The sequence below is a fragment of the Asparagus officinalis genome, chromosome 9 (genome assembly GCF_001876935.1).
Source record: "Asparagus officinalis chromosome 9, Aspof.V1, whole genome shotgun sequence".
NCBI lineage: Eukaryota > Viridiplantae > Streptophyta > Magnoliopsida > Asparagales > Asparagaceae > Asparagus > Asparagus officinalis.
Window position 1 is genome coordinate 34,491,923 of NC_033802.1, and position 24,507 is coordinate 34,516,429.

Genomic DNA, 24,507 nt, shown 5'->3' on the forward strand with positions numbered 1-24,507 from the left:
TGAAAAACCCCCTTCAACTTTTTTTTTGTCAAAAAATCCCTAAAAGTGCTACTAGTAACATATTTTATAGCGTTACTAATGATGCGATTATGTACTTTTCTTACAAATATGAAAACTTGTCAGGACAATTGTAAAATTTTGATTATATAGTGACACCACTTTCTAGAAATCATGGATCCGTCACTGATTTGTTGTATATAATATCCCAAGGTTTTCTTCTTGTATGGAAGATTCACGTGGAAGATTCTGCAGTCTCTTAAATTCAATTTTGAGGATTTCTCTTGATCACTTTGAGGAATGTAATTCCTTTCTGTTGCTTTCTTTGTGCCCCCATCAATGATGCTATTATCTATAAAGACAATATACTTTCTTTTTCTGACCACCATTTTCTGACAGCCGTTTCATGTGGGGGAATTTGTGGTGTTCTTTGATTTCATGAGTTTAAATCACATGGCTGAAAATGGCACCACCATGATGCATCTGGTTCATGGTTTCTTGGAATTTAACATGTAGAGGTTTAATGTCCATTTAACAGCTGACTGTCAAATTGTTGTCAAATGTTTTGGGAAGATTTCTGTGCTTTGGATCATGCTACATACTTGACCACTCTATTTGATAGAAAAAGGCTTGGATGATGATTTTAAGTTCTTAAATCGTATGCCACCTTTTTTGGTGGAGCTTTATGGTAGGGGGCTTCCTTATCTTTTTTTCACTGAAGCTCTATTTCTGACCATTTATATCTTATTGTAAGACTGACTTACCTTATGATGAATGGATTGCAGCGGCTAGCAGAATTCATTATGGTGCGATTTATGTAACTCCTCGCTTAATTCTCCTTGCCATACATATTACTGCTGAATACTTAGATGACATGAACACTTTGAGACATATCAGTTATGAGAATCGTGTAAAACATGTGTTTAAATGTAAACGATATCCTATAGGGCGTTGTCCAGCTATTTATAAGGTGCGATACGAGCAATTACTGATCTCACACTTTAGTTGGTGCAAGTACAATTTATAAAAAGGCTTCACGGTAAAACAAATAAATTTTCATTTACATCTGAAATTAATATAAGTGTTGTACACCTGACCACTAAAAGTGTAACTTGTTAAAGTGAGCATTGTGCATCTGGCCATGTTGCTTGTCTCCCTTGTTATCTTAGTAGCATATATTTGCTTATTCTTTATTTATACTTCGTATGAATATGATTTACACCATTTTATTCCATACCTTGCAGCAAAAAGATGGCAAGGATTTCCTTTTGTATTGGCCAGCTGCACTTTTCACTGCCGTCCCAAGTCGATCTTTCTTTCCAAGAGGGTTTCTATGGGATGAGGGCTTTCACCAGCTGATCATTTGGTTAGTTATTTGCTGTTGTTATTTATATGTTCATATATTCTGAAAGTCAACTTAGAAAAGCTTTGGCAAAAATCCTGTTCCCATTCCAGTACTATTTTATCGATTTCTTCCGTAAATCTTATGTGGTAAATGTTTAGGCGTTGGGATGTGAAGATATGTATGGATATAGTTGGCCACTGGTTGGATCTGATTAACATAGATGGATGGATTCCTCGGGAACAAATACTAGGAGCTGAAGCTCTCAGGTAATTTACTCCTTATGCTGAAGGCGGCACTGTACTGTTTTTAGATAGTGAAGATTGCGTAACCTAAAGAATTTCATTATGTTTCATTATTTTACAGTAAAGTTCCTGAGGAATATGTTCTACAACATCCCTCTAATGGGAATCCCCCGACTTTATTTCTTCTTTTACGTGGTAAAGTACTTGCATCTACCTCCTTTTTTCATTTAACAGCAGTACAATGAATAATGCATAAACTAACCGCCTGCATTAGTCTGCTGTCTAATATCCTAGACATGATTCAAAACCTTCGCGCTTCAAATTTTAATGAGAAACTCAATTTTTATATAATATTTTGCTACCAAATGTTTAGCTGTCTTCTCTCATATTTTTCCGTGTTCTCTCTGCATTTTTTGTTTGCTGCTTAACCACCAATACATTAAAACTCTTGTAGCCATTTTCCTTAGTTTCTGGACTTCTTATTTTCAAGCCCTTGCATAATCTCCTTATGCACATGAGCAACATTTGAAATTTGAGATCTTTATTAGTTAATATTACATATTTTCTAGATACCTTATTATTTTTCCCTCACTGATTTGCTAATATATAGGAGCAAGCTTGCATGGGCTCTCTCCAGTCTCCATGTAGCTTATATTTAATCCAAAACTTAGCTAAAACTTAATCATAATGTGTCATTGACGACCAGTGTGACATTATAATGTATTATGAAGGAATTGGAAATGTAACGGCTTCCCCCGTTCTTGAATCTTGTATTTTTCAGGCACTTTTCTCTACTTCTTTTAATTATCATCCAAGAGTTAAAATTAGAGTGCTCATGTTGGGATTTTGAATTGAACTGTCACTTTTGCTTAGAACACCTTAAGCCCATAGCTGTTTCTTTTTCTGATTTTATTACAACAATAATATAGAGCTCCACAATACTTTTGGATAATTGAATAACATTGCATTCTTTTCTCTGCCAGTCCCAAGCTAGGATAGAAGACTGTAGCCTAAGTTAGCCAGCAACAAACATAAAATATTATGAGTTCTATGGAAAGAAATCCTAAATGAAATGTTTTTTGGTTGATGGCGTCTTTATGAAAAGAAGTCCCAAGGAGAATGTGGTTTCCACTTTAATGATATAAGTCATGTGAAAGTTTCTTCAAACAATTTCTCTTCCTTGATTCCTTAATTTACTTTTGTTATTACCTGTTGTTTCTTATTGTTCTGTGCAGTAATCAGAGAATCCAGCTTGCTTGTTTGTTGGATCTTTAAAATTTAGATTTGGGCTGTATCTAAGAAACCTTGCATTAGCCTCCTACTTTTCCACTCTTCACTAATTTGATTATATCCTGTAAACCATTAAATCTCCACTATGTTACATCATTTTAGCATTTATATTTTACATATTCTGGTTTTGCATGCTTTACTTGTATATCAGGTCAGTTCCATCCATTATATATCATACCTTTTAATTTGATCAAATTTACATGCATTATGACCAACGCTTTGGCATCTCTAATAAGCTAAAAAGATGCATACACAAACACACCAGCGCGCCGCCACACACACACAGATCACACTTACCCACTAAAGGGCGCCGGGACCGCGGCGTGCTGCGCGCACACACACCACAATTCTACTTTACACACCACCACCCACACACAGTCATAAAAATACTATATAGTTATTCCAGTTACCTACTATATATGTTATATAGTATATATAGATAACACACACACACACACACGCGCTGAGCACACACACACACACACACATACATACATTATATATAACACAGCATTCGTGCGAGCCAACGCGCAAGGGTGCGGCACAGCATACACACACAGGGCTATACAATACACCACACACACACACCACACACATAGTAATATTATATAGTATATAATTAATATATATATATATATAATATATAATATATATATATATATATATATATAGTATTATATATATATATATATATATATATATATAGTATATATATAGTTATATATTATATCTATATCATATATGTAACTATACTACTATATATTGAGAAAAAATGCGTATGCTCACGCCAACCGACCGTGCCGTACCGAAAATAAAACCAGCACAAACAATTTCTAGTGCCGTTGGTAGTGACGACGTGGCTCGATTCCCAACGTTCCCACGTGCATTCAATTGGGCGGGCACCACATTCTAACTTCCTATGTGAATGTAGCTCCCCCCATTCTGAGAGTGGGGAGTGACGGGGTAGGAGGATCAATGATGGCCAGCCTCGGCACTTCCCACCAAGCGTAGCGGCGTCGAGGAGTTGGCCATTCTCTCTCTCTCTTCTCTAAATATCCCACTATATATAATAGGTATCAGTAGAAATAGGGGGGTTACTGTAGAATAATGTATATAAATATTGGGTGGGCTTGTGCTGTGTGTGTAAAAACGCCCAGCAGATGTAAGGACGGCAGAAGCGGGTAAGGACCGGTGGAGGGCCACGTGTAAATATCACACACGACTGGTGGGTATATTTTGTGTATATGTATGCATCTGCGAATATATATGCTTAAAAGTTTATATATAATATACCTACATCTACATATACATTATATACATATTAGATAGGTATATATATAATATGATGTCAAGGTATTATAACTAATATATTATTTAGTATATATACGTATACGATCGGACATTACCATCCACTAGATGCAGGCAATTACATTGTTATTTATGACCTTATAGATAGTAATGCACTGTCATAGATCGGTTTTGGAACCTCCATCTATATGCAAAACTGACTTGTGGGTTGCAGTCCTCGCACCATTGATAGCTGTGTAATGTTTGCTTCCTCTCCATTCTCTGGTATTGTTTCTTTGAGATTTAATTGTGTCACGCCCATGGTTTTAAATATCGGCTGATAATCCGATATTATCACTGAGTTATCAGATTTGGGAGTTTTCCGCTTAGATAAATGGGATTTTTAATCGGTTATCGTTTTTATGAGTTTATCGGCGAGTTATCGGTGATAAATGCACTTATCGGCCGATAAGGTAGACTAAAAATATCGGCTTTATCGGCGTGAGTTTTGAGTTGAATTGTTGGGTAATGGGCCGTTACTTAGTTCTTAAACCCGGTCCGACCTGCTTTTGACAATAAAATGAAGTTTCTAACTTCAAGTTCAGCCCTAATCCTTCGTGAATATCTCTCCCTCTTTGTGCGGCTGTTCTCCGAGCCTCCGAGCCTCTTCGAACTCCATCGAGCTCAAGATCTCTGTTCTCCTCTAACTCCGTTGACCTTGTTGCTTGCCTCCCGGACCTCGAAGCTCACGTACGCTGACGTCGCTCGCCTCCCCGCCTCAAAGCTCACCTCCGTCGACATCGCTCGCCTCCCCGACCTTGAAGCTAACCTTCGCTGACGTTTATATTTCATTAAGCATGGTTAGATTATATTTTTTGGTTATTATATTATATATATACACCATCCAGTATATCACTCTGATAAATACTACTTATCCCTGATATATCCCCGATTTTCGCTATCCGATAAAGATTTTGACCGTCCGATAAATCCTCGATAACCGATATTTAAAACCTTGGTCACGCCCCGAACTAACACAAATATTTATGAAAATAATAATAGATCCAAGGCACGTGACAGTCGACCACAAATCCCCTTGGCTCAGGACTTGCGAAGCCTAATTCTAATATTCCATCAAGCAATATATTCATAACATGGCCCACAAACTTAAAATCTTGCATTCCAAATTACTTGAGTGATACATTATACTGTTTATCATTAATTGTACATCATTAAAGGTACATTTATATCACTCTGAAACTCTAGTTATATAATAGAGGTTGTAGACAAATATATACATTACAAAACTCATCTGATAAGAACCATTCCATTACCAAAATAATAGGTAGAAGATTGCTTTTGACCAACGATCTTGTCCATTTCCTCAATTCCTGCTCGCCTAGGTTGCATTGGTACGGGTATAGGTATGGGTGCGGGTACAGTTACGGGTAACGACAAATCTGTAAAATATAGGGTACGGGAACACGGCTGAATATATATATATATATATATAATATAATATTATATTATATTTTTTATAATTTTTATTATGTAAATGTAGATTATAAATACTAAGGAAAGTGCTAACTATATATAACCCATAATCCTAAGTGAAAACAAGCTCCTAAATATAAACCAACTCCTAATTAAATTAGACCAAGTTTTTAAAAAATTATCAATAAAATCTGTATGATGAACAGTAACCAGAAAACCCTAAAAATCCCTAATCTAGAAGCTTACTGGATAAAATGGGGGGAAGAAGATTCATAAAACAAAAAGGAAAAAGAACTCAAAAACCCCAAGAAGAATTCATAAAAATCCAAAAATAGAATTTTGAAACCCAAAAAAGCCCTAAATTAGTCAAAATTCACAAAAGCTACGTACCTTTGTTCGTTGGAGATCTTGCTATCCTCGAAAGACCGACGAACATCTATGGAGGACGCAGGAATTCCTTGCTTCGGTTAGGGTCTCTTGATGTGGAAAATGAGAGAATGAAATGGAATTTGAGGTATCGCTTTTCATAAAGACAGAATTAATAGCGGTTTGGGGTTATTGGGTCCCAAAAACAGACCCAATTAGCCAAAGCAGATTTTTTTGAGTCGGAAAAACTCCCATGTGTGGTGATTGGAATTCTTCCGTGTCCCTATAGTTTGGATGCGGATCCGCACTCGATACGTACCCGACATGGATACAGAATCAAATTTCTCGTGTCGGGGTATCATAGCTGCTCGCTTTAGTCTCATCACGCTCAGCTGAAATGTTATTTATATTTAGGGTGAGCTTTTCCACATGCTCAGTAAGGGGTACATACTCATAATTTATGTTAGCAAAACCATACATATCATAAAATTCGAAACTTGATTTGAAATGGCATGTTTGTAACTTTTGTCAAAGTGAGGAAATATGCATAGAAATTAAGCAATGTCACACGCTATGTTGACGACTAGACTACCTACCACGACTACAACGGCGATCTGTCTGGTCCGGATTGCCTACAACGGCGATCTGCATGTCATAACACCCTATTCCCTTAATAGGCCTGTGACTTAATTCCTTGGTGTACACCATTGGGCAACTAACAACACAACATAAAATCTCAACATGACTCAATGTCATTAACCCAAATCTCTATTCATGTATAGCAAACCGTGAAAAAATCATTGTCTAATATGAAAATATCAACAAGAATTGATGCAATGCTACCATGATTATAACATAACTTAAAGAATAGTATTAATACAAAATTCATGCTTGTATGACCATGAAAGATGCAATTCTCATGTAAAAGAAAATGAGGATAACATAAATTAAAGAATATATCCCCACTTACCAATTTTCCGCAAGATCCAAGGCCCTGTGTAGTCCTTCAATAGTCACCTATAACTCCTATTTTCTTTCTATGTATCCCTCTTTTTTCCTCTTCCCTGCAGCTCTTCTTTCTGCCCTTTCTTCTTTTTATTCTTTTTCCCCCTCCTCTCTAGATGCTCCTGCTCATGCTCTTGATTCTTATCTCTCTCTCTCTCTCTCCCCCTCTCTCTCTCTCCCTCTCTCTCTCTCTCTCTTGTAGGCTAATGAAATTCCCACCTAATGCTTGTTAGACGCATGAGTCATCTCACTTTCTCATATCATCAAGACACGTGTCAAAAGACTTCACACAAAACTCCCTCTTAAGTTTTATATTTTCATATCAATGCAGAAATATCCATTTTCAAATGTTTATTGCGAAACACACACATTTTTTATTTTATTTTAAATAAGCTAATTAATATAAACAAGAAGATAATTATGGATTAGATATTACAGGTTGGGTCCTTGAGGGAGATGATTAGTGTGTACTTGATATGTGCTGAGAGCCAATTTGGCGCGGAATCAAGAGGACAGATGGAGGTCCAACTTTATATTTATGTCCTGACTTCAATCAATTTTCTCATTATATTAAGTACTATTTCAATATAAGATAAATTTTAACAGATTCCTACATTGTATTAAAAATAAATAAATAAGTAATTCTGCCTTCTAATTGATAGGAACCACTTTTGCAGCCATGTGGCTCTTTAACCTCTTTAAACTATTGATATAATTGCCAAAGATGCCCATCAGTGGGGACACAAACATATACCATGTCGACTTTTCATCTATCAGTCCCTATGCTTGCTTTACGATTTCCCATGTTTGCACCCACTGCCATTCTTCTATGAAATTCAGACAGGGGTTTTTGGGGTGGGGGAGGGTGGTGGTGGGGAACTTGAATTATGCACTGCAATTTATATTTTTCTCCGATATTATTTATCCTCTGTATTTAATGATTACTGTGAATAAGTTGTCTTAAAGTCATTTATGTGATCTTATTTCGATGTTACAGAGAATTTTCTTTGCATTGATCACCTTATTTTTGTTAGAGCATCATCCAATTTGATCATGAAAATTTGCTTCATGCAGACCTGATTAGCAACACAAGAATGAAAAGCTTTTCTGAAAAAGAAAATGATGAGATCAATGTTTTCCTCAGTAGAGCTTACATTCGTCTTGGTGCATGGTTTAACTGGTTCAATACAACACAATTAGGTAACTTGCGTTTTGATAAACATTTTTCATTTATACCCTTGTACAATCGATACGCAAGTCTCTTTTGAACCAGCGCCTTATATATATTCTCTACAACTTGTTGAAATTCAAATGGGAGAAAGCAATTATGTTGTATTTTTAGTGGTTGGTTTCACATATGAATATTTTGACATTATTTTGATAAACTTTCTATAGTTACCGGGTAGTGGCAAATGGTACTCCCATAATTTTAGAAAGATTAATAATGATATATGTTTAGAGTAGTGATAACTGCACTCCAATTTTTACTCTAGTTTCCACTACTCTTGAGGTGTCTTTGAGTTGGTGCTGCTTAGTTTATTGGAAACAATGAAAGTTGCCAAAAATTCCTCAATTCTAGAAAAAAATTCTCTTCTATTTTTTCCCTTTTCTGTTCCTAGAATTAATCTACTGCAGCAACATTGTTTATCCATTTTCCTTCATCATATTGCTCAATATTGAGCTGAGGTGAAGAAGAAGGTATTGACAATGACAAAGATTTGTTTCCCAATGGAAGAACTTACCAATTAATAAGTAAGAAGCTTGCAGAGTAGTTTGGAGCAACCAAGAAATTCAAACCAAAAAGATCAAGTTTGATTTTCGCTCAAGTAAATAGAACCAAAATTAAACCAAAATAATCACATTAGGATTTGCTATAGATGAGTTTCAGGGAGACAAATAGGTGTTGAAGAGAGAGGAAATGTGGACAATGAAGTGCTGCTTTTGTTCAAGTGGTTAAAACCAAAGTTAAATCAAAATAATATCATAATGATTTACTGTAGATGGATTTTAGGGAGAAAATTAGGTATGAAGGAGGAAGAAAAGGTAGAATATGAAAGGACTTTTTAAGAATAGGAATATGGGTATCTTTGGTACCAAGGACCATCTTTGGCCCTTGGTAGTGAGATGGCTCATTGTCATATATACATTTAGAGGGGGACCATTTTCACGTGGGTTAGAGGGGACTATTTTCAGGTGGGGATACACATCAGCAATGCCACATCAATGTCACGTCATCTTAGTGTAGAAATTGTAGTTTGGGAGAGATGAGCATTAATCAGTTCAAACCGATTAAACCGATGGAACTGACCAAAATTTTGTCAATTTGGTTCGGCTTTGAAATATGTTTTAGTCGGTTCAGTTTAAGAAAATTTCAACCCAAACAAACCGAACCGGCCGCTCTCTCAATTGTCTAACAAATACTCTTTTTTTATTTTCAATAGTCCACAATTTTTTTTTCTTTTTTCCTTAAAGTATTTATTATTTTAATCAAATTTTATTTTTCTTTTATTGATAATCCTTTAATCCATGCTTTTTTAACCAATTTCTTGATGTGCATCATTCTTTTGCATCAAGATATGTTTTTTCTTAAGTAACTTAAGCCATGTTCAAATTGACCAAACTAGGTGAATCTAAATTATAGAAGTACTAATTTAGTTAAGAAAATTAATAGATTTTTATGACTTCCATTTTGGCTTGAACAAAATGAGCAAGTCTTATTAATCACGGGCCTCTACATAAGCAAGAGCAGTCTTATTTATGATAATATCTGTGATCATCATCATCACTATTAACAATATTAAGTTTGGTGTTGACTCAAAGATAGTTACAGAGTTTATGTCATCTGATGTATATACTAGATCCTCAGTTCATTTATCCTTTCATAATTGGGAATTTTCAATCATCATATCCTTGAAACTGTATGTATGTTGCTATTGTTTTTTGCGATGCATATTTGTAGTGAGATTATGAACTAATTATCTGATGAGTTTGTTTCATCTCATGGTTTGATTCGCAGGGAAGGACACAAGCAACTTCTACTGGCATGGTAGAGATGAGAAGACTACTAAGGAGCTAAATCCAAAGGTTTTTTTACATCATCCATTTTGTTATATCGATTTTCGTTCTTATCTATAAACAACTACAGTCCCTAGCCCACCTGCTCTGTTTGCAAGGGAGAGGTTGCTGATGCCTAATAGTTTGCATCAAGCGCTGATGCATTCCGTTTGTTCTTCCCTTGTAATTGTGTACTGTTCTAGGCTTCTAGCCATGCATATTTTCTGTTGCCAAGCAAAGAAGTCATGATGGTGACTAGATGATGCTGTGCATAAAGAACCCAAAAACTTCTATAAGAATCTACAGCTTGTCTCAACTGATGCAAAAGATTTTCATACTAACCAAATGAAAAAGATGAAGTACAAGGGGATGTAACTTCCTGAGCATAGACTTCATATCCAAGCATGCTTATCTATGTAGTTCTTCTACAATTTTGCCCTAAGAAATGCTAGCTAAGGTTCATTTATTATTTTATTGGAATGATTAGATAGCTAATATCATTTACGTCTCTCACGTATTGACTTAGCAGAAGACATTGCTAAAAATTCTTTGATTTCATTATTTGGTATCATTCAGTCGCTAAAAGTTTATACGATTTCTTCCTGAGAAGGTCTAATAAACATTCTCCCTCACTTCCTCTCTGTGTATGCTTGTGGGTTATTTATTTATTTATTTTTTGGGCCGTTGGAGTAGGCTGCGCGCAGTGGGGGGTGGGGGTGCTCTAGAAGTCAGTATTATATTGACTCCTCAGCTACAAAAGCTTAGGAACTAAGTATATTCTCGTGTACAGCGAAAGTGCGCCATCCCCGAGCGATTAAAAGTAAGTCATTGTCATGTAATACATAAACAGACATCAATATTGTCTATCATACCTAACAATCAAACTTCAAATACATAACATGAGAAGTTAAGTCCCCTGTATTGCCAATCATTTTTTACATCTTTTTGGTACAGAAAACTTTCCTTGCTTTTCTAATATGTAGTTACAAATGTTCCTACTTCGGTAGGCATTCTTCAGGGAGTCTATCATAGGCGGTGATGTAATTTTTTATTGATTTTAATGCAATCATCTATTCAACAGACACTGACATCTGGACTGGATGATTATCCTCGTGCATCCCATCCAAATGATGATGAACGCCACTTGGACTTAAGGTGCTGGATGCTTCTTGCTGCAAATTGCATGCGGTCAATTGGAGAGCTGTTTGAAACAAAAACTAGTTTAGAAAAGGTTACACTCTTGAGTTGTATTTCAAATTGAGTATTAATGGGAACACTGTGTTACTATTCTATTAAATCTCTTGAAATCTTTCTAGGATTATCATGGGATGGCTGAAAAACTGTCGAACTTTGAAATTCTCAATAAGGTATGCCTCAAGGTTTATTATTTCTCAGCATTATGCTATTTTATTGTCTTGTATCATAATTCTTCGGAGGTAGCTGTCAGCGTACTCGTAGCTTTTAAATATATTTAGGCCTTTTGTTTCTAAAATGTTGGTTTCGTTGTAGTTTAAAAATGATAAAACTTACAGTGACAGATTCTGAGACAAGTTGAACTGGGATTATTAGTTTCTATATCTCAATATTTTTTCCTCAGTAGCTTTTTGTTTCTAAAATGTGGGTTTCGTTGTACTTTGAAAATGATAAAACTTAGAAGTGACGGATTGTGAGACAAGTTGACACTGGGATTATTAGTTTCTATATCTAAATATGTTTTCCTCTTCTTTGAACTAATAAGCGGAAGTTTGATTCTAGGTATTGACTTCTAGCGATTGTGTCTTCTTGAAGGGGATGATATCGATAATCATTGTGTTAATTTCTGATAGTTTGATTGTGCATCATATGGTAAATTGATTAAGAGCAAGGTTTTAAATAACGGTTATCGGGGATTTATTGGACGGTCAAAATCCATATCGGATAGCGGATATTGGGGAAAAGTAGTATTTATCGGAGTGACATATCAGATGCTGTATGTACATAATATAATATCTTAAAATGTAATCTAACCGTACTTAATGAAATATAAACATACCAAATGTAAATAAACAAGTTTAGGATCACTAACCAATTGTAAAAACTTGCTTCTCGAATACGTGTCTGTTGCCCCAAATCAAACCCAAACCAAACAAAATTTAGCCGATAATTCCGATTTTAGACCAATAAAATCGGCCGATATCTCACTTCATCGTTGCATTTTCTCCGATAAACATCCAAAAACGATAACCGATTTAAAATTGAACTTATCATAGCGGAAGGGGTTCAAATCGGACAACTCAGTGATAAATCGATATTATCAGCCGATATTTAAAACCTTGATTAAGAGGATTGGAAATGTGTTGGTTTTAAATAATTTTTTTAGTTGAAAATGTTATCTATAACCTGCCAGCTATGCAGATTAAGTGGGTGAGGGAAGGATAAACCTTAGAAAAGTTCCTAAGTTTAGAGAAGGCAAGTGTGGGCAAGTGTCCATGCTTGGCTACATCGCATGTGTCGCTTCTCCTTATTTCGCTTTTGTTTACATACTAAACAGTTAGTCATTTTGTAAGTCTTAACAAAAGTGACCTATCTTCTAAATGCATAATTCTTAATCTGCATTGTAAAAGCTTTGAATACCATATGTTTTTCAATGCTTAGAGAAAAATGAACGATATGGATCGTTAACAGGGGTGATGGGCCTGATGGCCATGTAGCTAGGTAGTTTGAGACTTCAAGTTTGCTCCTGTGGAGACACAAACATGTGCATCAAGATGAATGGTCCGGACACCCATTGGGTTTAACCACTCCCACGCGGCCACACCTATGTAGTTTGAAACAAAATCAGGAAATTTTAAACATTGCATGATACTGAAACTTACCATGTTGTAAGTTGATTAATAGTGTTCGCATTTGCGTTAGAAAGATCAGCGAATTCAGTCACAATCAAGTGTAAACTTACATACATGAACAGGAGCTTTAATCTATGGATAAATGACTGCAAGTTGCAACAGACTGCATAATATCACTAGTCGCTTAAAAGTGTAACATGCTCTGCTTGTCCTTTTCTGAAGTTAACATGCTGTCACTTATATTTGAATTAATTATCATTAAAATTTTCATATATCAAATTTTATCTGTGGCTTCCAGTTATAGATATTCTATGAAAGTCGAGTTAACTTCACAATAAAGACTTACAGTTTGAAGAAACAATATGACTTTTTGTTGATATTCTATTGTTAATTTTTATTGTTTCATCAAGTAGGAGATGCTACATTAAAAGGTTTTGACATCATATTGACATCATAACCCTTGCAGCTGCATTAGTAATATATTTGTATAATTGAAGCTTTCTACTTATTTGGCAGATGCACCTAGATGATGTTTCTGGAGCCTATTTTGATTTTGGAAATCACACTGGAAGGTAAACTACGAACACTCTTTCTTCTTGAAATCAATGCATCATATAGTCAACTTTGACAAGAAAATATAGTTACATTTCACATTAAGTTGTAGGTTCGTTTGAGATGGCATGAAATAAGAGATGGGGACATTGTAAAACGGGAGCTTGTTCGGGAGACATTACAGAAGCCTCAGCTGTCGCTAGTTCCCCATGTTGGCTATGTCAGTCTTTTCCCATTCATGATGGGGATCATTCCTCCTGTAAGTAGTAGGCTGTTCCTGTAAGGCTGTGCTAGTCAAAGTTATTCAAGTTCTACAGATTTGTTGTTTACTATAATGTATGATCGAGCAATAGGTTTAAAATTTTACTACAATTTTCTTCTCCAGAATTCGTGGGTTCTTGAAAAACAGTTGGAGATTATATCAAATCGGTCAACATTATGGACAGATTATGGACTCCGTTCGCTTTCTAAAACAAGGTTCTGTTAGTAGTTTCTGTTACATTATACAATAAACATTTGAGAACATTTTATATGCTTCGTTGAAGATTATCTATAGATTGTCATCTAACATGTCCTTTAAATTAAGCCATGTTAAGAAAAAAGTTTCTCCAGTTCTAAATATATTTCAATCTAGATGGTAGTAGGATCCAATAATTTTAAGGGTATACCTTTAAGGTAATCTCAACAAACTGGGGTCATTGTTGAATGGTATATTTGATTACTCCGCTTGATCTAATGAATAATGTGCTGCACTAATTTGAGTATATACAGTTCAAATTCTTTGATTTCAGGAATGAACTGTGGTTTAGCTACATAGTTTAATTTTTCATGAGCTAACTACTGACCTCACGCAATCTGTTATTCGTCTTGCTTCTCCAATGGATTTTTGAGACAAAGCGATCTGTGTGTTCATGAGAAGTGTATTTAGAATTTGGTCCTTTGCGAGAGAAATATTACATAGAAAAGGGCTACTAAAGGTATGGAGAAAACACATAGAGGAAGCATTTTTTATCTGTTCAGTTTACTTGTGGTAATGTCTGTAAGTTGTTAAGTAGGCTCTGGGGGAAAGTGATAATTTGTCAGAGCATAGAAGATGGAGGAGAGGCAAGCAAGATTATTGATGAAACTTGCTGGACTGTGGGAATATTTGGGGAAGCTTGTCGCATCGATAGTTTAATCAGCACGAATAACTAGCTGAATTTATATTGATGGATTTAAGTAGTTTGTTATGGTTTTCTAGTTATTATTACAAAAGTCCCCATGAAACAGTGTGGAGTAGTAAAGGCCAAGATGTATAGACTTTGACATACTTTAATCGTGGATATGAAACATTTCTACGTTGATTCCGGAGGTCATTGTCTAAGCTTTGGGCATTCTGGTTGCAAGTAAAAGCTCATTTCAGGACCTTAACAAGTATCTGAAGAATTTTCACCAAACACCTCTTTTACCATATCCATTACCTGTCATACCACTGTAATCACTATTCTTTATTGTTTCTGCCATCATCCAATCTCCCTTTGCAGAATTTTCTTCATAGTTAAATCTCTTTAAGCACCTATTTAACATGCATGTGCTTTTAAATTTTTTTACTACACTTAAACGAAAATTTAACTCTTATATGAAGAATTCCACCAATATCTAGTGGCTGATTCTGAAGCCTCTGGTATGTAGAATGTTTCCTCCTATAAATATGTACCAAATTTACTATTCTTTGTGTGTCTAACACATATTTTTGTCAATGTGTAAACAAGTGGACTAAATTTGCAAATCTTCAATGTTGATCACCTGCAAATAAGATCCAGAGCTTTGTCTTCTTCATGTATCCTAAAACACAACTTACATATCCAAATTTAGGTCAAACGTTGCCCAAGTCTTTTGAGCATGAAACAGCCTCAAACAAATCCTGTCACCATCTTGCACTCATGTTTGAACCTAAGAAAGCCATTGATTTTATGCATGTTAAGATGCTTTCTTGTGGCAGAATGTAGATAAATCAAACTTCAATGTTGTGATTAGTAAAATCTGGTGCAAGGTGGCAAGACTGGCCTTAGGCTTTAGCAGGCTTTAGGGAGATCTAGTTGTAAAAAATGGAAAACATAAAAATGTTAATAAAAATAGTAAAACGGGAAATTAGAAATTAAGGTACATAATAAAGAGAGTAAATAAGCAATTGATGCTAAAATGCTAATGTCTATGACAAACATCAGCAATAAAATAAACTTTCAAATCTTGAAGAGAGGGTGGAAGTGTGCCAAAAGAAGCGTAGCAAAGTGGGGGCTTTAGTGGGTAGTACTGGTGTTTAATTCCTTCACTATGGATGTGGAGCACACAGATCACATTGCTGAATCCCCTCTTAAATCCCTACTTCACTATACAGTATTTCACAAGTAAAAATAATGCATTCATGTTGGTAGTAGTGGTGTTTTCATTCACTGTGGATATGGGCAATACATAGTTGCATCATTGCGTTGCAAATACTCTGAACCAGCCTTGAGGTGGAACCAATGAAATTTTTCTTGACCCTTTCTATTTATAAGGCACCTGTTCCCACTATTTCTTATGCGTTTCATATGGATGTGCAGTTGTGAATTATCATCTATAATTGATATCTTCAGTTGTCTTCTTTATCAAGCAATGTTACCCACCTTCTTACTCTATGCACTCTTTTTCTCTGGAATAGCTCTATATACATGAAACGTAACACGGAGCATGACCCACCTTATTGGAGAGGCTCCATCTGGATTAATATGAATTACTTGATTCTGTCAGCTCTTCATCATTATTCTCAAGGTAGCAAAGTTCTAAAATTGTACTTTATGATACAAAGATTCATAATGTTCTAATGACATATTACTGCTCAGAGAATGGTCCGTACAGAGACAGGGCATATCTATTGTACAGAGATCTTAGGTCAAAATTGATCAGGTACTGTTATGCAAACTTCTCATAGGTTCCGAATATTTTATCTGATGGTCTTAAATTGTTGCTTGCACTTTCTAACAGAAATATCGTGCGCAATTACTATGAAACTGGGTTTTTGTGGGAACAGTATGACCAGAAGAACAGGGGAAAGGGTAAAGGTGCACGCCCTTTTACCGGTTGGACTTCTCTTGTTCTTTTAATTATGGCAGAAGCTTATCCAAGCCTATAGGTAAGTTTGATGCCAATTTATGAGATTTTGCAAGAATGAACAAAAAGAAGTGGCAGAGGCTTATACAAGCCTGTGGTGAATGCTCTGTTATATAGTAGCACGCTTGATCCACACAAAATTGCATCTGGGATCTGACATTGGATTTTAAGTTCATGTAAACTTGTACCAAAAAAAACATAAGCGCATCCATCGAGGCTTTGTAACATATTGTTGAGCAATCCCATGTAATAGTTGATCATGTGTAGGTGGAGGTGATTTTCTTATATACATTCGGTTACTTGTATACATTTAAAGAGTTCTTTATCAAAAGTGAAATTGGTGTGGACGTGATTTTCTTTTATGTAGACAAATAACTACTGCAGCAAGAATACTTTTCAATTTATTGGAAATTTGTCTAATTTTGGAGTGGCTGGGTCGAGGTGGTTAGGTAAGGTCTAAAAGAATTTCGAAACCATACGCGTATGCAGCATAAAGAATTGCGTCACAAATGCCAGAGTTAGGCCCTTGAATCTGGAATCAGTTTGATTTGTTATCTGTCTTGCTACTTTGACTCTGTTTTTTTTTCAAAATTTATTTTTTCTTTTCTTTTATCAATTCCGAGCCATTGGCATTTACTATTGTTCAGACTTCAGTAGTTATTTTATATCTCGTGGGTGCCTTCTATAGGAAAAAACTCTTAGTTATTGCATCTAATACCAATGTTATAGAAGGGGTTAGGCGGACTAGACATTTGAGCTAGCGCCTAGGCATACGCCTGGATGTTTAGATATTTTTAAAATTATTTAAAATTATTTAATTATAATAATTGATAAAAATATGTATTAAATTTGTATAAATTTAGAAAAAAGAAATAGATAGCAATCTTAGATCAATAATAAATTATGCATACTTAAATGCTAAATAGCAAAAATAATAAACTAACAAGATTATAGAAAGCGCTATGAGGCCTAGGCATAGGACCTGTAGCCAAGAGGCTAGAAGATCTTTTTTTTTTAATTAGTAATTGATAGTAAATATTAATGGAATAGAAAACTTAGGTGCCAGACGGGTGTCTAGGCGGATTTCTTTTTTTATTTTAAGTGGTGGTTGAGAAAGTTTTGTTGAGGGTCGGAGGAGGTAGTAGATGTGTTCATATTTGGAGGTTAAAGGAGTTTGAAAGAGGTTGGAGGACGTGGAGACTGCAACACAGAAAATCATGATCAAGACATAAATGATATAGTCTACGTAAGCAGAGAATGCCTTCCTAAACACTCCCAAAATTTAGATGGGCAGCGTAGGTACCGCCTAAGCCTAGGTGTACGCCTAGACGTACTAGGCGGAGGTTTTTTAAAACAGTGTCTAATACAAGCTTCAGTAGTAAAGAATGAATTTGGATTGCTGGAGCGTGGGGTCTTGTGAGGTCTCAAGTTCAAGGTTTGTTTGCCACAATAGAGATTTGGGCAAAAGAGAGATACTATAATACTCTCCAAATTGACGCCGCATTATGCTAAAGCTCAATGTAAAAGTTACAGGTTACCTTCTGGTAATTTCATGCAATGAACGGAAATTTACACATTTAAAGGAGACACTACTAGTTCCTTGAAATAACTAGCACTGACAAATTAAAGGAGCCAATACTTGAACAATGATACATCTGAACGATACGATGGTGCGGTATTTGTCATGTCCAAGCGAACGCAAGAGTTGAGCACAAATTACTTCAAACTTTGACATCTACTTTAGGTGCAGTATTTGTGACGTCCAAATGAATGCAAGGGCTGAGCACAATTTCCTTCAAAATTCGACATCGAACTTTTCGATCGTAACTAGCAGACAATCTCTCACCTGAAAATTACACAAAGTACTTTTACCACACTTTCTTTCGAAACCAAAATCCCTACTGAGTACTGACTCTCCAAAACATCTCTAGCTACTTGTAACTGGCTTACTGGTTGAGGGAGAAAGGGTGTGACCGAAATGTGCACGGGGTATTCAAAACATTCGAAACTCTATTCAGGGTTCTGAATGTTAATTCAATCTTGCTTGTAGCAGTTCACATCAGTTTTGTTATTAGATTCCAAGAGTTGTATGTGTCTGTAACCTCTTGAACGTTGGCCTTTCAACCCCATCCTCCGTCATGTCTGTACTTTCAGACATGTATTTATTTCCTTGTCTATGATGTCCTTCCTTACATATCCTAAACAAGCTAGAAATACTAGTAAACCCATTGTGAATCTTATCGCGTCAACAATAATATCTTGTAATCTTACCTCTCTCCCTCGTTTGTCGGCGCTTCCTCTTAAACCTCATCATGCTTCCACCGGAAATGAAGTAAAAATGCAAAAGAAAATATTAGCTACACATGTCATGAAATATTCAGATAATCAAAATAAATAAATAATAGGAATACGATCGCTGGTCTGTGGGGAGCAATTGTGTAAACACTGCCCTACAAAAACAAACGCTTGCCCTTGCAGGCTTCAACGGTGTCCGTCTCCTAGTGGCCCCCAACATGTGAGGATATGGTACTCCTCAAGCATCTTGCTCGGATGATTGTTGCTCGAAGAAAATTAAAAAAATATAAAGTGCAAGATATATCAATATCTGGAAATTTTGAGAGAGGTCTTAATGGACTTGAAGCCCCAGACAGATCCTTCGTTAAGTGGTCTGCAAGGTTTTACTCTAACTTTGCGAAGTCGAGAGTCACAAATTTGCCTATTAAAGTCTTAATGGACTTGAATCTGATCTGAAGATGTCTATTCAGCTTCTTGTCGACAATATCTTGTTTCAATAATTCATTTGTGGATCTAGGGTCAGTGTGAACTGGTGTAGAAGGAACTAGTTTAGTAGAAATAGGAAGTTCAGAAAAAAGGTTCTTCAGCCACTCAACTTCAGAACATGTAGTGTTCAAAGCTATAACCTCGTCCTCCATGGTGGTTTTAGCAATTACAATTTGCTTACGAGATCTCTACGATATGACTGCACCACCAAGCATGAATAGAAACCCTACAGTTAAAGTGACATTGTTGGAATCTGTAACCTAGTATTAGCATCACTATACCCTTCAATAACATATGGGTATTCAGCGTAGTCAAGCAATAATCTAAGGTGTCTCTTAGGTATTGGACAACTCTTTCTTACGTTGGTCAATATTCTTTACTAGGATTACTAGTATATCTGCTAAGTCTTCCTACTGGGCAATATCAAGTTTTGTTTTATTGGACACATAAAGAAGAGATCGAATAAGTTGAGAGTATATATACTGAGGCACATACTCACCTTCAATCCCCTTCAGGGCAACCGAAGAGTCATAAGGTGTAACATGTTGGCTTTTGAAGTAGTCAAATTTACGAAGCATTTTCTCAATGCTATGTGAGAGGCTCCACGAAATACCTCTAAAGAATCTAGATATTTTCCTTCCTTAAATCATATCAACTTATCCAAGATCCTTCATATCAAAGTTTTAGGAAATGTTACTCTTTAACTTTTTTCACTTTCTTCAAGAGAGCTTCCAAATATAAGAATATCACCTACATACAAGTAGAGAATGACACAGATATTATGGATAGGGGTGTCCATTCGGGCCCAAGGGCCCGGGCTAGGTCTGGTGTCTGGCTCGAGCCCAACCGATAAATATATATTATATATGTATTTATTACATACTTACATTATGTTTATTTAAATACAGTTATATAGTTTACTTTTATATATACTAGATGCAATATACTTATATATAAGTATAATTATGCACTTATATAACTGTAATTCTATAATATACGCATATAAGTATACTTACAACTACATTATATATATTTATATTCTTATATCTTAGTATCTATACCATACTAAGAGTATATATATATATATATATATATACAACTATATATATACTTGTAAGTATACAAGTATATTATATTATATACTTATATGTATATACACTCTTTGCATGATATAGATACTAAGATATAAATATATAAATATATAGAATGTAGTTATAAATATACTGTATATTATAGAATTACAATTATATAAATATATATAAGTACATTAGTATAATTATATATAAGTATATTGCATCTAATATATATAAAAGTAAATCATATAAGTAACGGGTATAAATTATATATAAGTATATTGCATCTAGTATATATAAAAGTATATCATATAAGTAATGTGTATAACTGTACTTAAATAAGCATAATGTAAGTATGTAACAAATACATATATAGCTACATAATACATATTTATAAATAAGAATTATATACTTATGTGATTCTCTCTCTCTCTCTCTCTCTCTCTCTCTCTCTCAAGTTATGACTTATAAGTGTGTGTATATATATAGCTATATAATAATATGTAAGTATATACTAATTAGGGGTGCTAAACCGTATCCGTATCCGAGGAAATATCCGTAACCATATCCGTTAGGATACAGATATGGTTACTCAAATCTATAACCGATAGGATGTGGTTACGGATATGGTTTTGTAGTGAAATATCCGTATCCGTATCCAAAATATCCAAATACATATTAGTCATACTCTTACGATAGTTTCGATTCTTAGATTATGGATTTGTGATTAATTTTGATGATCAGGATGTCTAATCTTAACTTTTCAATTATAATGAACATATTAACGAACTCTTTTGTATCACATGAACTATGTTTTTCTCCATACTATCTAGTTTTCTCATATCCGTTTTGTATCCGCATGCATATCCGCTCATATATCCGCATGTATATCCGTAACCGTATCCGATTTTAGCGGATATGGTTATGAATTTTCCTTACCGAGGTATATCTGTATCCGTATCCGTATCCGAGATGGGTAAGCGGATATGGATATGGTAAGCATCATATCCGAGCCGTATCCGGACCGAGTGCACCCCTAATACTAACACATACATATATAAATATAATAAGATTAATCTAATTTTTAGAAAATTTTAAGCAAAAAATATAAAAAATAAAAACAAAAAAATCCGAGCCAGCCCGGAGCCTGGCCCCATTTGGTCTGGACCTAACCCGGGCCAGGCCTAGGCACCCCGGGTCTAAGACCGACCTCACTGAGCTGACTCGAATGGACATATCTAATTATGGATCATTTTTTAGTATACACACTTGTCAAATTCATTAATCTCAAATCCATAATCCATAATTACTTTGCTGAATTTATGATGACATTGTTTTGGTACTTGTTTCAATCCATATAAGGGTTTCACCAATTTGTAGACTTTCTTCTCTTGTTCTTTGGTTATGAACCCTTCAAGTTGGTACATGTAGATCTCTTCTTTGAGATTCCCATTTAGAAAGGAAGTCATGACATCCATCTAATATATGACCATCTTATGAACATATCCTAAAGCTAAAAGGGCTCTAATCGTAGAGATTCTAGCTACAAGAGAATATGTGTTAAAATAATCAATTCCTTTCTTTTGGATCTATCCCTTGGCTACAAAGTCTAGCCTTATACTTTTCAATGGCCCCATTAGGTCTAAGTTTTTTCTTAAATATTCATCTACATCCAACAAATTTACATCCTACAAGTGTATTAGTGAAAATCTCTATGTGTTATTCTCCATTATGGATTTGATCTCACTATCAGTGGTTTCTTTCCAAACGAAACTATCGGGTGAATCCATAGCTTCTTTTAAAGAACTAGGATCGTCCTAAACAAGGAAGGTAAATAAGTCTTCTCCAAAGTTCTTTTCAATTCTACATCTCTTACTTCTTCTAGGTTCTTCTTTTAGTGGTTGATGGGAACTATGGAAAAGATGATGATGATGGACAACTAGAAATTATAGTTTGGAAAGGAAAAGTATCTTCAAAGTATACTACATCATGGCCTTCTACGATTATACTGTTCAATATTTTACTAATTTCTGAGTTAATTACTAGAAAGCGGTTAACATTACTATTTAAAGCATATCTAATAAATGCAGAATGTATAGGATAGGGGCCAATCTTCCTCTTCTTAGGTTCGAGTATTCCTACCTTAGCTAAGATTCTCAAACCTTAAGTTCATAGAGAGTGATATCATAGACTTTATAAGTACCATATTAAGGATATAACAAGCAGATAGGAGTGTTCTCCCTAAGCTTTTTAGGTGCTCCTGAACTGAGAAGTATACAATTCACCATATCTATATAGTTCTATTCTTCCTCTAAACAATCCCATTGGATTGAGGTGTATAGGAAGCAGTAATCTTCATGAATAATGCCATATTCTTGGCAATATTGAGTCATGTAATTTGAATTATACTCCCCCCACAATCGGATATTAGGATCTTGATTTTCTTCTCAAGTTAGTTCTTAGCTTCGGCTTTACATACCTTAAACATATCTAAGACTTCATCTTTGGATTTGAGGAGACATGTATAACAATACATGGAGTGATCATTTATAAATGTAACAAGATATCTTCTACCACCTCTTGTGAGAACTCTGTTTGAGTCACACACATCACTGTGGACAAGTTTAAGGGGTTCGGAGACTCTACTTATGGATGGAAAGGGTTTATGGATCCAGAGACTCTATTTATGGATGGAAAGGGTTCACACGCTTGAACGAATTTGGCTTTGGCACAAATTTCACACTTGAGAGGATATTTGGAAGATTCTTGGGTATAGTATTAATGTGATATCACTGGTTTCACACAAGGCTACAGTCCAATGTGAACCCAAAGATATTAAACCTGTCATGCCCCCATACTATGTAAAAACACGTTTCATCATCACAGTTATATCTCTCTAATGGAATCAAACAAAAAGAAGTGTAGATACAAGCAAATAAAATAAAGGTAATAATGCAATGAACATGATAAAGGAAAGAGATAACCAAATAAACATAATAATGTTCCAACTAAATAAAAGAGAGTACAACTGATAGGCTGAAACAAATATGAAATATCTTAATACATAGAGTCAAATGAAAACAATGCTAAGGCACTCAGCCTTCCAAAATAAAATACATCTCTAATGTCTGAAATTAGACAATAACTATTATGGAGCACTAATAACTACTAATAATATATGACAGCTAGTTAAACTGCATCTATATCAACCTGCGACTCTCAGGACGCCTGACTCGCTGCCTAAAAAGAGGGGAAACAACAAGCGTCAAAGCACTAGCGAGATCATCTCCACCACTCCCAGGGGAAAGAGGGTTAGGAGTATAAAAAATACAGGTTAATACATATAGATATATAAATCATCTATCCTAAACTAAGCGGAAATTAATATTTAAAAATCCACAACACGAGAATGGGTATGTTGAGAACAATAATCCAAACAAGGAAACCCTCATGTATATACCTCGTATCTCGAATTATGAATCGTTAAATACCAACTTCAAAATCCTATGAATAAAAGAGTAAATATAGCAATACAATTTCCAAACCTCATCCAATACAAGTCATATACAAATATCTCACACTACCTTCGGGTAGGTGGCGCAGTCACAAGAATAAACATCCAGTAAAATGAAGCTCGCATAGAATATGTCGTGTATGACAACCTCAGTCATATACCCTACTCTCGGGTAAATAACATGGGAGCATGAATGCAATCTATGTGATTCTCTATCAGAAAATAATAATGCTGAGTAAGGCGCTCACAAAATCCTGTGGCATTACCTACCTTACTAAATCGCTCTGCGAAAATAGGCATATCACCCTATTCCAGAAAGAAATGATGCATAACGGAGTGTAGTTTACTACGGTCTCATTGTAGTATACCAACTAGCTACCCTAACTGTAGTCTACCCCGGTCTCATTACGGCATACCAACTAACCCACTCAAGCATCCAAACTATCATAAAATGCAATTTACATCACTTTCTATCATGATAAACTCAAAATATAGATTACGAACCTCCTAACGCTCGTGCGTGCTCAAAATCCAGTGCGTGTGCTCTCAAAAA

The 24,507-nt window shown here is 35.3% G+C and overlaps 1 protein-coding gene across 1 annotated transcript in view; it reads left to right on the top strand.

Annotated features, from left to right (window-relative positions):
- Positions 1-16,943, top strand: part of LOC109823842 (mannosyl-oligosaccharide glucosidase GCS1-like) — a 48,640-nt gene extending 31,697 nt beyond the window's left edge. The window contains exons 10-22 of the mRNA XM_020390251.1: positions 1,242-1,363; positions 1,501-1,608; positions 1,706-1,779; positions 8,101-8,226; positions 10,043-10,110; positions 11,162-11,311; positions 11,397-11,447; positions 13,422-13,476; positions 13,568-13,716; positions 13,843-13,934; positions 16,138-16,247; positions 16,319-16,382; positions 16,461-16,943. Coding sequence (XP_020245840.1) covers positions 1,242-1,363; positions 1,501-1,608; positions 1,706-1,779; positions 8,101-8,226; positions 10,043-10,110; positions 11,162-11,311; positions 11,397-11,447; positions 13,422-13,476; positions 13,568-13,716; positions 13,843-13,934; positions 16,138-16,247; positions 16,319-16,382; positions 16,461-16,608 — 1,317 coding nt within the window. The 3' untranslated portion in view covers positions 16,609-16,943. The remainder of the gene's footprint in view (positions 1-1,241; positions 1,364-1,500; positions 1,609-1,705; positions 1,780-8,100; positions 8,227-10,042; positions 10,111-11,161; positions 11,312-11,396; positions 11,448-13,421; positions 13,477-13,567; positions 13,717-13,842; positions 13,935-16,137; positions 16,248-16,318; positions 16,383-16,460) is intronic.